Source organism: Haemaphysalis longicornis, unplaced genomic scaffold (assembly GCF_048455015.1).
Source record: "Haemaphysalis longicornis isolate Haplotype H1 unplaced genomic scaffold, Haemaphysalis longicornis Haplotype H1 scaffold_6, whole genome shotgun sequence".
Lineage (NCBI taxonomy): Eukaryota > Metazoa > Arthropoda > Arachnida > Ixodida > Ixodidae > Haemaphysalis > Haemaphysalis longicornis.
Genome location: NW_027526407.1, coordinates 12,027,387 through 12,043,241, shown reverse-complemented (window position 1 = coordinate 12,043,241; position 15,855 = coordinate 12,027,387). Strand labels below are relative to the sequence as shown.

The 15,855-nt window shown below is 49.7% G+C and overlaps 1 protein-coding gene across 1 annotated transcript in view; it reads left to right on the top strand.

Annotated features, from left to right (window-relative positions):
- The window catches only part of LOC144141829 (PR domain zinc finger protein 15-like), a 31,060-nt gene extending 15,719 nt beyond the window's left edge, over positions 1–15,341 (top strand). The window contains exons 10-14 of the mRNA XM_077673316.1: positions 5,685–5,918; positions 6,193–6,470; positions 7,376–7,466; positions 13,118–13,274; positions 14,795–15,341. Of these exons, the coding sequence (XP_077529442.1) occupies positions 5,685–5,918; positions 6,193–6,470; positions 7,376–7,466; positions 13,118–13,274; positions 14,795–15,341 (1,307 nt within the window). The remainder of the gene's footprint in view (positions 1–5,684; positions 5,919–6,192; positions 6,471–7,375; positions 7,467–13,117; positions 13,275–14,794) is intronic.
- The last annotated feature ends 514 nt before the right edge of the window (positions 15,342–15,855 follow it).

Here is a 15,855-nt window from a genome sequence, read left to right as displayed (position 1 = left end):
ACAGTTCTAATTAAGGCTACACCTCCCTATCGCGTTGCAGTATGAGCTCGTGCAACTAAAACCGTGACTCCGAGAACTAGGAACAAATGTCTTCATGCGCTGTTTAAAAAACGTTTTTGTGTTTGTCGGGAAGTTTTCTGGACATGCTCGTTCAGAGCAATATTTCTCGCCATGCTGGCTAAAATGAAACACCGCCAGACTGGGCATGTGTGAACTTAATTTTCAGGAAACACTGCATAATTACTCCCCACTTCGCGTACTCTTAATACGGTGAGCCAGGGTATGCTTCACCTTTGAAACCTTCTGATAGCTACTATTGCTATTTACTCTGCTAGTGCTCCAAGCGTATCCCAGCCAACTATACGACGTTCACAAATATAATTGCCAATACTTCATAGAATCGCGAGCTTTCGTCCTGATACATAGTCCAGGAGTAACGCGAGGTTGATTGAGATTATCTCGATATCTTGACATGGCGGGATAAAACAGCAACGCAACAAACTTTTCATCACGGCTTCCTTCGATCGTCTTGCGCTCGTAACTTTGCGTAGCTACGTTAAGACGATTGGGGCTTCCAGCAATGGCCTGTTCCGTCCTTCCCTTGCCCAAATCGTACTATCTTCATGGCGTAGATGGTGTAGGTTTTATGGACAGAGGGGCTGGAAAAACATCATTCAGAAAGCTTGCTGCTAGTTTTTGGAACAGCCCTAGATAAGGTATGGCCGATAGTGACAATTGCAGAAATCTGTTAAGAAGGAACCGCAGTTTTACGACAGCTTCACAACTTGCCGCAGAAGCGAAGAGGTTTATCGAATAGTGCTTGGATGGTGCTGACGCTTGTCTACAGGGGAAGGGCCCTCAGGCTGTGGTTGGTAACAGCGGTAACATTATCCGGAAGGCGTGTCTGAATATCCGCATGGAAATAAGCTCCTGCAGGGCGCATTACCGTACTCCAAAGAAATCCTGGGCTTGCCTAGTGAACGTGTACTGCATACGTTGAACCGTTTTTTATATTCCCTATATGTAGGTAGGTACCTGTGCACGCGGGTGCGAGCCTGCGTTGTGTGTTTACATGCATGTATACTTCCTGAAGGCCAGAAGTCATATTTTGTTTCCCCGATACCAGAAATAATACTTAGAGTGAAACCTGCACTACTCTACATATTTCCAGGTTATTAACGCTGTCGGAAGTTTCCTTTAGCCGTCGGCGCACATGCTATGCGTTTCTTACCGCTTTGCTCGCTAAGCGCCACTGTCGCTACCACGTGACTAGTTGAGAGTGAAACGGCGGCGTTGCCTGCACTTTATCGCTCAGCGCTGGCTGGGACGTTTATGCCTGTGCTTCAGCTCAAGCGAACCACGTGACTAGGCGAGGGTTCAATGGCTGCTTCGACCGCGCCTCGTCCCCCACTCTCGCTATGAATGGTGCACTAGCTAAGATTTTTGTGCGCGCCATTCAGCGGAAGCGAAAAGTTGAATTTAACGATCTAGGATATAGCTATCTGATGGTCCGATTTCTCAAAGTAACCCTGGGTCCACACTGGGCATGGGGAGATGGAGGCACAGACACGTGAATTTTTTGAAGTATTTAGTAGAATCAACTAGCTCGATCTGGCTCATGGCTTGGCTTCGCTGGGCTGCGTCGGTGTGGTGGGGCACGGGCTCGTACGAAGGGCTGCAGTTCTCCGCAAGCAAGCTCCTGCGGCGCGCGCGCCAAAGATGGCGCGGAACACGACAACGAGCGGAAGTGTCGGGATGGCGCACTTTGTCAGGCGGGGCGAAGTCCAAAAACTCACCAGCTTCGCTTCGCTCGCAGTGGGGCTGCGACTGCTCTCATAAAAAATAGTGGTTGTACCAATCTGTTCCGATTGTACCGATCACGGCCTGAAATACCGGCCAGCAACGACAATCCACGGTGAAGTCTGGAACCAGTTCTTAGCTATGGAAACGTTAGTGTACACAAGTAAATCACACGGCTATCCGCCTGCTCGACTGGCATTCTTTATTTTCGGACATTTTGGTTTGTCTGTACATAGGAAAACTTTGCCGACTTTTGAAATACGTCGAGGGGCCTTCTTTCGACGTGAAGTTCACCTAAGCACGTGCACACGTTTACATTGAAGGCTGGAATTTCTATAAACATCACCACAGAGACATGTTGCAGCGCCATCATTCTTATCTTTTTCTCGAAAAGGGAGCACTAGTCGACGGCAACCTTTTTTCCCCATAACTGGGGCGCCACGGCTGTAGAAGTTCCATGGGGGAGCTCAAGCCCAAAAAAGGCAAGCTTGGCTATGGGAGCTCCCGCAGTCAATGCTTGCGGTGAGTTATCTTCGGGATATCTCCTTGTTGAAACAGCCCAAATACCGACGTGAATGCAAACTGGTGAAAATCAATTATATTCACTGGGCGCCTGCCGTGCTTGTTCAGCTATACGCAACAAATACAGTTGCATAGGACATGTTCACTGAAAGTACGATGCAACATTACTGCCGGATATTTCAGCATATCCTTCCGCGAGAGCGTTTACTTGAGCTAGCTTTGCCGCCTTGCCTGCTGCTGATATAGCGACTACAACCTACGACTTCGGGATCTGACTCACTGAAGCTACTTTTATCACAAATCACTATGCATGCTCCTGCTATCCTCTACCTCCACACAAGGTGAAGGCGAACCAAGACTGGAAATTCTCAGGCACGCGTATTTTGGTTATACATAGGAATGCAATCCAATAGGAACTGACCACGCACCGAGTCTTTTAGATGCGGAGCATCTTATAGCGGTGGCCTGTCCCGCGTCGGCGTCGGCGTCATTGGTGTCCGCACTCACACTGCGGATGCGCAACTCTCCTCCTTCCCTCTCTCCAACAGCTACGCGTTACTCTATCTGTTCTCTCTCTCTCTTTCTACCAGCTGCGTGCGCTTCGCGTGCGTTCGCTTCTACTCACACCGGGCATGCTCGGCGCTTGTGCATCTCTCCTCCTCTAGTCTCCTCTCCTTCAAGTGTGAATGTAAGCAGTGGTAGCGCGCTGCACCCGTCAGCGCAGCGCTTGCTTCGGTTAACGTCAGTTGACTCCGCTTGACTACGTTGACTTCAGATGCAGTGTGATGGAAGCAACAGCCCCGTCTGCGAGTGGGCTGACGCAACCTCATACTAGCATCAGCACAAACACACACAGCAACGTTACTTCCAATCACGACAAAGCTGCGAAGCGAAGGGCACGCGACGCTGACCGTAAACGTTTGAAGCGAGCGGCAGACCCTGAACTACGACAACGAGAAGCCGCTTCGAAACGACAACGTCGAGCAGCAGTACCTGAGCGAGCAGCACTACTCGCTCCGCATCACCCCATGGTTCCCCTCGGGAAGATGGTGCAATTTTTTCTTCCTGTTTTTTTTATTTTTCTTATGATGCACTATATGGAACAGTGCACGCAAATTGCATATTTTTTTGTGTGTGTACGAGATTTCGGTGCACGTTAAAGATCCACAGGTGGTCAAAATTAATCCGGAGCCCTCCACTACGGCGCGCCTCATCGCCTGCGTTGCGTCGGCGCTTTAAACCCTACAATCAATCCATCAATCAAATTGCATATTTTTGCTCATTTCTTCTGTTGAAGTTGATAATGATGATAATGCCTTTAATTTAATCCATTCGTTGAGGGGGGATAAGGAAAAAAGCTATAAAATCCAGCTTCACAGGCTCCCTGCACCCAAGCAAATACACAGATGGAGAAAATCGAGGCATGCAGAGCAGCTTAAAACAAACCGTTTTCTGGCACAACAAAATGAAATGCAAATAAGCACTCTTAATACATTTACACATACACAGGAACACATAAAAATATACATGGTAAACCATAATGAATAGTTTCAAAATAAAAAATACCGTTACTGTGAAAACAGCGCCAAATTTGTATGTAGAACTCACCACAATAAAGTGGTCCAAACATGCGAACAGTTTTGAAAAGAAGCATGTTTAAATTCACTCAAGAAAGGACCCTAAAGGCCCATAGGGCTTATCGCAATCAGTTGCAGCATCTTGCAGCTACTTAAAAGGGCGAAAGAAAAATTCAAGAAAAAAACACTGTAAAAAATACCCGTCTTAAAAAAACGATACTATTGCCGTGTGTTATTGGACAAAAATACACGTAAACCTGTTTTGACATATTTTCAATAGAATTTGAGAATTTCGCGGATTTCGAAAGAAGGTTCAACACCTGTGGATGGCTTTCGTTGAAGCATTTGTGCCCCGTAGTTCGTTCTAGATTACTTCCCATTTTTCCCCATTAAGTGTTTGATATGTGATCGCCTTTCCACGCAGTGAAGCCAACTCAGTAAAAAAGGTACTGTTACTCTTTGTATCCACCTTGAAGCCAAGACACAAGCGGTACAGGTATAAGTTGTGTACGTTCATGATACCATATTTTTCAAAGAGCGGGAGAGAGTAGTGGTCGAACGGAACGTTATCTATATTTCTAAGCATTCTTTTTTACAGAACATGTATTCTCTGTAGGTTTGTAAAAGTGGTACTCCCCCAGGTTAAATGGCAGTAACTTAGGTGAGAGTTGATTGATTGTAGGGTTAACCCGCCGACGCAACTCTGGCGATGAGGCGCGCCGTAGTTAAGGGCTCTGGGTTAATTTCGACCACCTGGGGATCTTAACGTGCGCCGAAATCTCGTACACACTGGCGTGTTCGCTTTTCGCCTCCATCAGAAAAGCGGCCGCCGCGGCTGGGAATCGAACCCGCGAATTCGTGCTCAGCAGGGCAACGCCTTAGCCACTGAGCCAGCGTGGCAGGTACTTAGGTGAGAGTAGAAGAGGGAATTGTATATTAGAAGTTTTATGTTAGGTGGCAGAGAAGATCTGTGAATGTAGATTATTCCGCAATACTCGGCAGTTTTGACGTAATGAAGTTAACATGATCATCCGAGGTGATACGCTGAAATGCGCTGAATATGTTTGTGTGTTTTATTATTTCTGAGTTACGCGCCATATCGAGAGCGTGGAGTGACGTGGAACGCGTTAGCAAAGTGTGAGCAGCTGTGGGCAATTTTTTGCGAACGACAGTGTGGGTGTGCGTTCAGTGTACTCCAGCTGGGTGCGTGCTTTTGCCAGCCTAGCCACGTAACAATGTCATGTTAAAGTCTCATAACTGAGCACACCGTGGAGCCCTTAGAAAGTGTGCACTTCCTCGAATGTACATCGGCGAAGACTCACCACAACGGACAGGTAGGAAGACAAAATAACATTCACATGCTACGCAAACGCATATACAGCGCTGAAATGGGGATTAAATGCAGCACCAGACGATGCAGTGGCGTCGGAAAGAACTTGTGGCGGCCACTTCGTCATCGACCGCAAGAGCCCACTATCATCACCATGGGCCGCTGTGCCAGCGTCAGCAGCGCATGGCCTCTGCACGCAGGGCGAGCCACGCACCAGAGAAAGAAGACCTTCTACGCCACTCGGCCGCCCTTTACGGGCGCTCCATTGGTCGCGGGCTCCTGCTGCTATCGAATCTCCTCTGAAAATAAATGTAGGCCCTGCCGCACGACCACATCGACTCCTACATTTATTGGTGACCCGGACGTCTGCAACATGGCGTCCTGCACTACCTCCCCACTGCCGCTCTTCCCGGCCTTCGAGTGACCCTACCCCCGAGCCTGGTACGTCAAAATAGAAGCGCACTTCGTCATTTCCCGCATCGACTCACAGACCGAGTGCTACTGCGGCACCACCGCCCTGCTTCCTAGCGATCTACGCTGTGAGCTCCTGAAACACAGTGAGCGGTACTACAACAAGCTGCAAGCCTACGTGATGGCGCTCCTCGGCTCGAGTCATTCCCGCCACAAGGATGCTGCATCGCCCCCTTCCACGGTTTCCTCGCACGCCGAAACGCACGATCGATGGAAAGGTAACGGCGCTATCCAGCTTGCAGCATCCCTCGTGCCCTAATGAATTTCCGACGCGAGAGCGAAGCAACTTTACACCACCACCAGGCGTCGCTGAACGTCACCCATCCACCTTCCGCCACTCCACGACAGCAGCGCCCAGCCACTCGACTCCACGTGATCACACAAATACACTCAATTGAGCAGCGTTGCCACCCCGCCCGCCGTTCTACCCCAAGAAACCCGAAGTACGGCTTTGCCAGCTGGAATGCTTTTATGACTTGTACGGCGTAACAGCGCAGCAGGGCCGTTACTCACTGATGTACGAGCTCCTACCATCCAGTTCGACCTCCACATTGCCAGAGCCTGGAACCCAGCCCTACGACGAGCTCAGGGCCTTCCTCTTCGCGCTCTGTGGTCGCTATCTAAAACCCCCCACAGCAGCCGCAGAGCCTCCCACCTCCCCGGTTGGAGTCTTCCAAAATCGGACCACCATACTGGCCCGTGTGGACACCACGGCCAATGCGACCACGCTTTACCCCGTGTATGGGTGCCCAGAGGCGACGGCAATGCAGGTTTGCACCTCATACTATAGCAGTCCGTCACCCAATGTATCTGTGCTGCGTCCCCGCAGCACTCAAGCTCAGGGCGGGCCCCTGAAGAAACCTGGTTTACCACCTTTCGTGCAAGCGGCTCCTGTGGATCCAAGCGCAATTTCGGAAACCACATCGAGCATGTTTACACACTTGAATATGGCAGTAGGAGAAGCTTCTTCACTACGCATCTTGACCATCTGTGATGTGGCTGAGGCGTCCACTCTAGCTCCGCTGCAATGGCAGCACAGCACACATGAGGAGCACACTGTGACACTCATTCCCAGCCACGATGAAAGCTCGTCGTCCGACGACCTGCCACAGCCAAGTACAACTCATGGTACCAGAACACCGACTGGATAGACGTTCTCACCGACAACCCTCCAGCCCACGTGACAAACCTCAGACAGACGGCTCTAGTGTCCAGCTTCCACCTGACCACCATGGCTGAGTGGACACAGAGTCTGCAAGTCAAAAGGCCCGCACGTTTTAAGAATCAGCCCTTTCCTGACTTGAACCCACCCGCGCAATTAATCATTTCCGCTGTCGAGCTTAAACGCCGCCGTCTACGTCGCAAGCGCTGACCACGAAGGCGGTCGTCTGGGCTGGCACGGCGGCATGATCTCCGCATTAGCCGCATGCTCCGGCACTGCGAACGTCCGAGGCGAACGCGCTGGATGTCTTGTGCTTTTCGCGTTCACCATCTCCGGTTTGCGGTTACTTCTGCACCACGAAAGTGCCGGGGTCATCATCGACGTCGTCTCCCGATTCCAAGTCAAGCATACGCCTCGATGCTGCGCCCGACTGTACCTTCTTCACCTCAACTTCGACATTTCAGGCGTGCTGCTACACGGGCACACTCAGGGTGTGGAACACTGCACTTCCAGCTCTCACACTTCCACACTCGTCCCGTCATGTACATTTATGTGGACACCCGCGACAGCCTGACATCGGACCAGCCGATTCGTGCTCAAGCTCGTACGCTACTGCACTGCCAGCCCAGGCCACCGGAAGTTATTGTGCGCTCTGGAGGCCCTCATCACAATGACTTGGGCTGTCCCCGGACGCTATTAAGGAACTGACCAGAACCACTCTAAGATCTTAGATACCTTTTCACTTGGACTACTTAAGGGCTTCTGACCGCGGACCCACCTAGTACATAAACTTATGTAGGTTTGCTATCTCCGTGTTACCTTGTAGATAGCTTCCCTCGCTAGGCAGTTGCTCGCGTTCTTGCTTTCCTTTTGTCGCACTCCGCGCTAGGGGGAAGCCCTATAGGGACCACTTCGTCATCGACCGCAAGCGCCCACTATCATCACCATGAGCCACTGTGCCATCGTCAACAGCGCGTGGCCACTGGCGTATATGCGTTTCCTAGTCAGTATAGCCAGCCGTGACCTGAGCTTGCTTATGGGGGTGATATCACAGCATAAACGTACCTAAAGCATACGAAACCATCCGAACTGAAATAATTAGCAGCCAAAATGAACCTGCAAAGCTTAAAAACCATCCTGCAGAAAAATATTCAACAGAAATAACCGAAACCAAACTAAAAGGGGAAAACCCGCCGAAACGTACAAGATGCAGTAGCTGGAACTGACCAAAAGGCAACGAAAATACCCGAAATACCATTTATAATGCATAAAGATGTCATAGATTAGATGTGTGATAAGAAAGGTTCATATTCAAATATGACAAGCCCGTGAAAATGAAAAAAATTTCCCCGCATTTCCCCGAGGGGAAGAATGTGAAAGTGCGAATGCACGAGTGTAATTTGCGCGGTTCGGTAACGTTCGCGAAAGAGAGGTCACACACACACACAACTACAAAGAAAGAAAGATGCATTTATTCACAGACACCTATTTGTGTTGTCGTGTACTTGATTGCTAGAGCGGATCTCAGCTTTGAAATTTCGTAGTAGTCCTTTAAGCGGGTGCATTAGCCCTTCTCACGCCCGATTCCTGGCCAATCCCCCACGTGGGTATGTGCCATGGACAGACACCTATAGCCCTTCTCACGCCCGATTCCTGGCCAATCCCCCACGTGGGTATGTGCCATGCACAGACAGCTATTTGTGTTGTCGTTGTACTTGATTGCTAGAGCGGATTGTTGTGAAATAAGTGAGTATCCTTCTCTCGCGCCCCACTATCACCATCGTCATCTGTGTTCGATTAAAGGCATCATCGGGAGGGGCTCCGCGGCTCCTCCCTTTCTCCACATATTTTGGTACCGTGAAACCCGGGAGAAGGGACCTCCAGAGGTGAGCTACAGCGAGCGTATTCCGCTTCTGTTCGACCTCATCCTCACCTCTGGAGATCGGGAATGAAGCCGCACAGGAAGACGCAGACTCGGAGAACAGCGGGGCAGCCTTAGAAGAAGAAGACAGAACAAACCCAGCCATAACAGATATCTGCCCGAAACAGCACGAGATGTCCGTGAGCAGTGACACGACCGATGCGGAGACGACGCCGTCTTCTGCCTTCTGAGCCCGGTCACCAGCTATTACAAGCGACTCGACGCTGGACCGGACCATGGAGGCCCTCCTCGAAAGCCGGCGCATCGTCCGACTAGAAATCACGAACATCATCGGCCAATTTGATGACCACCTCCCAATGACACGACCCTCAATAAGTGAGTTGAAAGAGCTTCTTCGTAATTTGAACGAGAATCATGACGCACTAAAAATAATTAACCGGGAAGTTCAAGACACCATGGACCTTGATGAATTAGAAGCCGAAGTTGAAGACGCATTCGAGTTCGACACTTTAGTTTGTGTGGCAAAGGCCAAGGCTGAGTTTGAAATGGTCCAAGTGCAGAGAGCCCGACAGAACCTTATTGCTTCTTATAAAGGTCGAACTGACGCAGAACGGCACGAGCACCGACAAGACATGGAAAAAGACAGGAAGAATACCCATACTTCGGACACGGATCAGAATGCTTCAGCAGTGAATGATAAGGGGCAAGTTACGACGAAAACGAACGTACATTTTGAAGGGGTAACGGGATCGGACACCGGCCATCTCGTGTCCGATCCCGAAGAGACCAAATACGACGAGGTTATCACCCACAAGAAAGTATCAGATCGAAGGGCACTGATGCCTACCACGTTTAGACCAGCGCACGCAAACGAGATAATTAACTACTCGACCACAGACAACCTAACATCACCTGTAATACCCAAGAGCACCCCAAGTCTTGGAGAACTGAATGACGGAGAAAACTGCAAGAGGAGAGAGCGAAAGGTGCGTTCGAGCGATTCGCTGGCCGAAGACGGGAAGAGATCTTTGTTACGACGTCAACAACTTTGTCCTCCAGTGTAAACATGTATGTTCCAGAGGAAGAATCAGTGCAAGCGAAGCAAAGAAAAAACTGCCAGGAGAAAACGTCCGAAGACCAAGGACCTGGAAGCTGGGTTAAATCGCAATTCCCCTCCACTCCGAAAGAATCGGTGCCCCAACCGAAAGGTTGCGGAAGGGAAGCATATTCGTGGGCGCCGACCGTTTTCAGCGAAATGGCGTACAGGACGCCGCGAGCCAAGGCACAGAGCTGAATTAGCCTACAGAATTACAGCACGCATCATCTCCTGGAAAGAAAAGTTTAATTCCAATATGTCCCTCGTGCATCCGGCTGCCATCAATAAAAACAGCGTGAATCGCGAACACCAAGTAATACCTGCAACCACGACAGGTAAAAGAGGCTCAACTAGTCTCCTCAAAAGACTGCATCAAGTGGCCGCAGTAGTTTGGTTCATGGCTCCTCCAACGCCAAGGCATCGGTACCATCGGTGGAAGTGGAAGGCGCAAGGTTTCGAACTCTTTTGGCCCACTCGGACATGAAATTAGCGCTCCATTGACTGAACAATTTCTTGGCCACGAACCATACTCATTCATTGTCGCGCGGGGGAGGATGTTGAAATAAGTGAGTATCCTTCTCTCGCGCCCCACTATCATCATCGTCAACTGTGTTCGATTAAAGGCATCATCGGGAGGGGCTCCGCGGCTCGTCCCTTTCTCCACACGGATCTCAGCTTTGAAATTTCGTGTCAGTACTCCTTTAAGCGGGTGCATTAGCCCTTCTCACGCCCGATTCCTGGCCAATCTCCCACGTGGGTATGTGCCATGTCAGCGGCCAGGCAGCGCGCGCCCATCTCCCCCCGTTGCCAAGGAAGACGAGGAGATTCCTGGCCAATCCCCCACGTGGGTACGTGCCATGTCAGCGGCCAGGCAGCGCGCGCCCATCTCCCCCCGTTGCCAAGGAAGACCAGGAGCGCGCGCACCCGCAGCTGTTGCTCTGTGGACGGACGGCGGTCGCCGGAATTCAGGGTCGCTTATAAAGTGCATTCGCACTTAAAAAAAAGCGGTAAAGGGATTTGAACGCGAATTAGGATGTCTGCTTCACAGGAGCGGAACTACTACACTACGAGACCACGCGGTTCTGAGCGATTCAATTGAGGGCCACATGCACGCAGACAGAGCTTCAAACATGCCCCTAGATGGCGCCATGCATCGCTTGGCTGAGCTGACTAGGAAACGCCTATACTGCACGCCAGGAAGAGCCACGCTCCAGAGAACGAACACCTTCTACGCCACTCAGCCGCACTCTACGGGCGCTCCTGTGGTCGCAGGCTCCTGTTGCTATCGAATCTCCTCTGCAAATAAATGTAGGCCCTGCCGCACAACCACATCCGCTCCTACAAACCAAACCAAACGAGCAATAACATATTCCGCACGCCTAATCGGCGCGCACGGGCAGGTCGCTATCTTTAAAGGCTAGTCTATAAAGTCCCGACCAAGATGCTGCGCTGCCAGCTTCAACAGTGGCGTGGAGTATGCCGTGGTCGCGCCGGTGTGGCTCGGGCCCGATCGACGCACTAGAGTCCACCGCGGTCAGGCTGCTTTGCTGTGGGATCTGACGGTGAGGCGCGGTTCGCAGCGAAGAGGCTGCTCCGGATCGGGCTGGAACGAAACGCAGAAGTCCGCCGCTTAATGCTGCTGCTGCGCGGGATGTAACGGTGGCTGGACGTCAGTTGCCCAAATGTGAAGGCGGGTGTTGAGATGTCGCACCCAAGCGATGGCTAGAATACGGAACCCGATGCCCCGCTGTCTTCTTCCTAGCGCTTCATGCGACTCGTCGCTCTCCCTCGCGTTGTTCCACTCCCCAGCCATAGCCGTAATCTACCCCCGTCCTTTCGTCTGTGTTGTCATTGTGTCATTCCCGTGTATTCACTGGGGACATGGGGACATGGGGACATGGGGGCACTGGGGACATGGGGAGCCACTTAGGCTGTCACAATAGACGTCGGTCTTATCCAGCGGTGTCCAATGGCGTCTTAAAACGGGACTAGTATACTCTCTACAAGATGAGTCATTGGCACTTGCCAGCGTTCTCAACCCTGTTCGCGTTGACTTCCAAATTGTCATTGTTGGCTCGGTGACGCCGTTCCAGTGCGGCGCGCTGAGCCGTTTTTCAGACCGGAGTCCCGTGGCGGATGATTAGGCGTTCAATGTACAAACTCGCACACAGATATACTGGAGTAATACGCGCTGTACAAGAATAGACTGTGGTGGCGGCCCAGCGCTGGCCTCTTTTAGCAAGTATGGTGCGATGAGCAGTTCTTGGAGGCCAATCGCCGACCATAGTCTTTTCGGCGACCATGAGCCGTCACAGCTATACGCAAAGCTGATAAATTTCAAGCAAAAGCGAACTTTCACTAAACACTGCGTGCAAAGTCTGTCCTCGCTCTGGATAGCTAGGCTTATATGTGTGAAGCCTGAGGCATTTTTTTGGAAACTGCAGTTTACTTGTCACTTTGAGGGAAGGCTGTGAAAATGGGAGGGGCGTGTTTGGGGGTATTCGTTCGGTAATAGCTTTCCTTCCGTAATGGCTTCGCTTCCATTACTTATTTTGAGAGACAAATATTTTCTGCATATTTCTGGCAATAACTTAAATCATGAATGAAGCAATCACCGAATGGTTCGTACATATAGTAGCAGATGAATGGCTTGGTTCATGTTTATCAGGTGGATGAATCAACTGTTGGATATCATATTCCGCCCATTCAAGTAGTTTTGCGCTCGGCAAAAAAGGTAAGGTTGAAATTCGGTCTAGTTGGTTTAACATCCATCAAAACACGGCTCAGAAAAACAGGCGCGCCTGTAAAAGAAAGGGACAGGTGGAACGCTTAACTCGTATTATGTGTTCTCAGTGATAAGAAATTACAAGACATTAGATGCGAACAGTTTGATTGCTGCTACACGCATACCAGCATAGTGCGTAATATCAGTTGTGATCTCATAGAATTAGACACCAGTGGCATTTCCGGAACCAGCATCACGCGGAGGGGATTAATTCGGCAACAGAGAGTGTCCTTACAGGATCCCAAGTAATATAAAGGGATGTCGAAAGCTCGAATCAGGAATTTCTTGACGACCAGTGTTGGTGCCTCTAAGAGTGCTACGTGAGAACACCTGTGTTCTGCAATGGGAGCATTTTTCTACCATAACCCCAGCGAGGCAGTGCTACGCGATGTGTGGTTTATGCTTTATTGCACAGTCTCGTTAAATTAAAAATGTTTTTAAACATTCCCCACAGTCGTAATTTGTAGGTTTATGTGATTTCAGAAAATGCAGGAGACCCGAGGCAGCAGCACGAGCGATTCCCGTGTGAGACATGCGGCTTCATCTTCTTATCCCGGGAGTGCTATGACCAGCACATGCGGAACAAGCACGCCGAGAAACCTCAGCGCAAGTTCCGCTGCTCGCAGTGCTCCTATTCCAGTGATCTTAGGTGGGCAATGTTTGTATGTACACCCAATTCTCGTAGCGAGAAAAATAGGATGTCCATTCTCCCTTAAAGGTGCCATGAAATTCGGTGGCATTTACACGTTGGTTACGAGTGCGAGAGGCACACGATTTGCTGAAACGTTGCATTTTCTCTCCTGATAGGGTTTAGGCAGTTCGTAGTCGCCATGTAATTGCGCCTCACGTGGCATGTCTGATTTCCTGTTCAATTTTGACTAGAGAGAAGACACTCAGACCAGATGTCTGAGCAAACAACGTTCCTTTCAAGGTTATTCAAATGAATACGGGTTAGCAAGGATGCGTCATCTCGGTAAAATAACTTTTTTCAGCATCAGGAAAGGCCAATCGTGTGCACTGCCGAGTGCATGGGTGGTGACACCCACATTGCGAAGGTTGATCCTCCAGTGTGTGATGTGAGCAGAAACACCAATATCATCTCTCGGGAAACTTCATCAGGCTAAAAGGTTTAAGGGTGTTTGGAGTTGAGGCTTTTGTGAAATGGAAAAACTTTTGCTTTGAGATGCCTGCAGTTTCATGGCGCCAGCACATGCGTTAAAACTCAATTATTATTAATCTGTTTACGCGTAGAGAATAACCACGAAATAGCAGCATCATTAATTAATTATATTTAGTAATTTGTTTTTCCTCTTTATTTATAGGCGCCCGGCAATGGCGCGTCGATTTTGACAGTGATGCAAAAAACAGAACAAATAAAGCACGACAAAAAATAAACACAAAGAAACGTTCAAATGACAGAAAACATTACTTCGAATAAAATACAATAACATTTCGAGAGGAAGTTTAAATGCAAACAGATCGTTGTCAAAAATTATAACATCATTAGAGTTCACATTAATAATCAAATACACAGTCGTACAGGGAAACAAACCTTGGTTAACTCCAAGCACAATAAATGCTTTGGATGATTTAAAAGGAATCATTAATTGTAGTGACGTCGTCAAACTGTCACAGTCAATGAGGAGGCGTAAACACCCAGAAATCGGATAATAGCCAGCGGATATTTGCATTCAGTGCAAAACACGTAAACAAGGCTATGTTATGCGCGACTGCTTTAGCAAACGTTACCGATATGGGTGTTTGTACTAATGAGCCATGTATCTTCCCGCTTTATTGCACCGAATGCATGCTTGACCATAACACGTGCACGTAGAAAAGTGGATGTTGTTGGCCTCGTCGATCGTTAAAGACTAGAGGATGATTGTTGAACGAGAACTATCATAATTCCCAATTTTACAAAATCTGTTAAAATGGTGTTACTAAATAGTTTGTGGCCACTTGAATTGTTGTCCCCTCAGGCTCAATTTTCGTTAGGGTGATTATGCACAGGTGTGTATTGACTTAGTTGAAGAAATCCGTTTTTTGAAGTTTCTCAAGAAAAAACCGATAACATTACATATTAGAATATGTCATCATTTTTAACAGCCATCTGACAGCGGCTGCTTTGATATCCTTCCAGATACTGTGCCTGTGTCAATGTGTTTTCAGCAGTTTCCTTTTTTTGCCCTGCGAACTACACCCGGCCAGCGCCAACGTCGCCACGCACGAGAGGATGCACACGGGGGAGAGGCCGTTCGTGTGCCAGCTGTGCCGAAAGGGCTTCACTCTGAAAGGCGCCCTGCGGAGACACCAGCGGGCAGTGCACGCCAGGGATAGGCCCCACGAGTGCGAGGTGTGCGGACAGCGCTTCACCCAGGCGTCTAACCTGGCTCGGCACCGAAGGCTCGTCCACACGCGGGACGGCCCCTCTTTCGCGTGTCCGCAGTGCGGGAAGGGATTCACTCTCAAATGCGACCTCGACAGACACCTGCTCACCCACACCGGGGAGAGGCCGCACGCCTGCGCCACGTGCGGGGCGAGCTTCACCGAGCTGGGCAGCATGAAGAGACACGTGATGGTGGTGCACCACAGGCAGTACACGCACCGCTGCCCGCACTGCGGTATCGGGCAGTGGAGTGTGCGTCACCTGAGAGAACACCTGCGTGCACAGCACCGAGGGGAAGGGGAGGGCACTGCGGGTGAGAGCGAGGAGTGAACGGAAGGGATGAAACCAAGCCAGTGGGCAACTCTGTGTACACACACTTCGGATGTAAACAGTTGTTCTGTGAAAAAGGTTATGTTCCACGTCAAAATATTTTATTCTTTGTATTTGTTTTGGTCCGTGTCTCAACTTGGGCGGTGCCACCAGGTAGCCAATATGGATGTCCATAGCGTTTCTTTTAATTTCAAGTTGATTGAGAATTTTTATATTGCAGCTTCGGTTTCTTATGTTAACGTTTCAACTCTTTTCTGATTTTTATGTTCTACAATGTTCTGCAGTCAAATTTGTGTTTTAGTTCGCTTTTCAACTACGCAGTGTCTAAAGTTACGTCCGACGGAACCCAAAATTGAAAACTAGAGTTACGTCCGACGGAACTTAGGCCCGTTTCTAGAGTTACGTCTGACGGAACCCAAAATTGAAAACTAGAGTTACGTCCGACGGAACTTTAAGCTGGCTTCTAGAGCTACGTTCGACGGAACTTTAGGCCAATGTTTTGAGTTACGTCCGG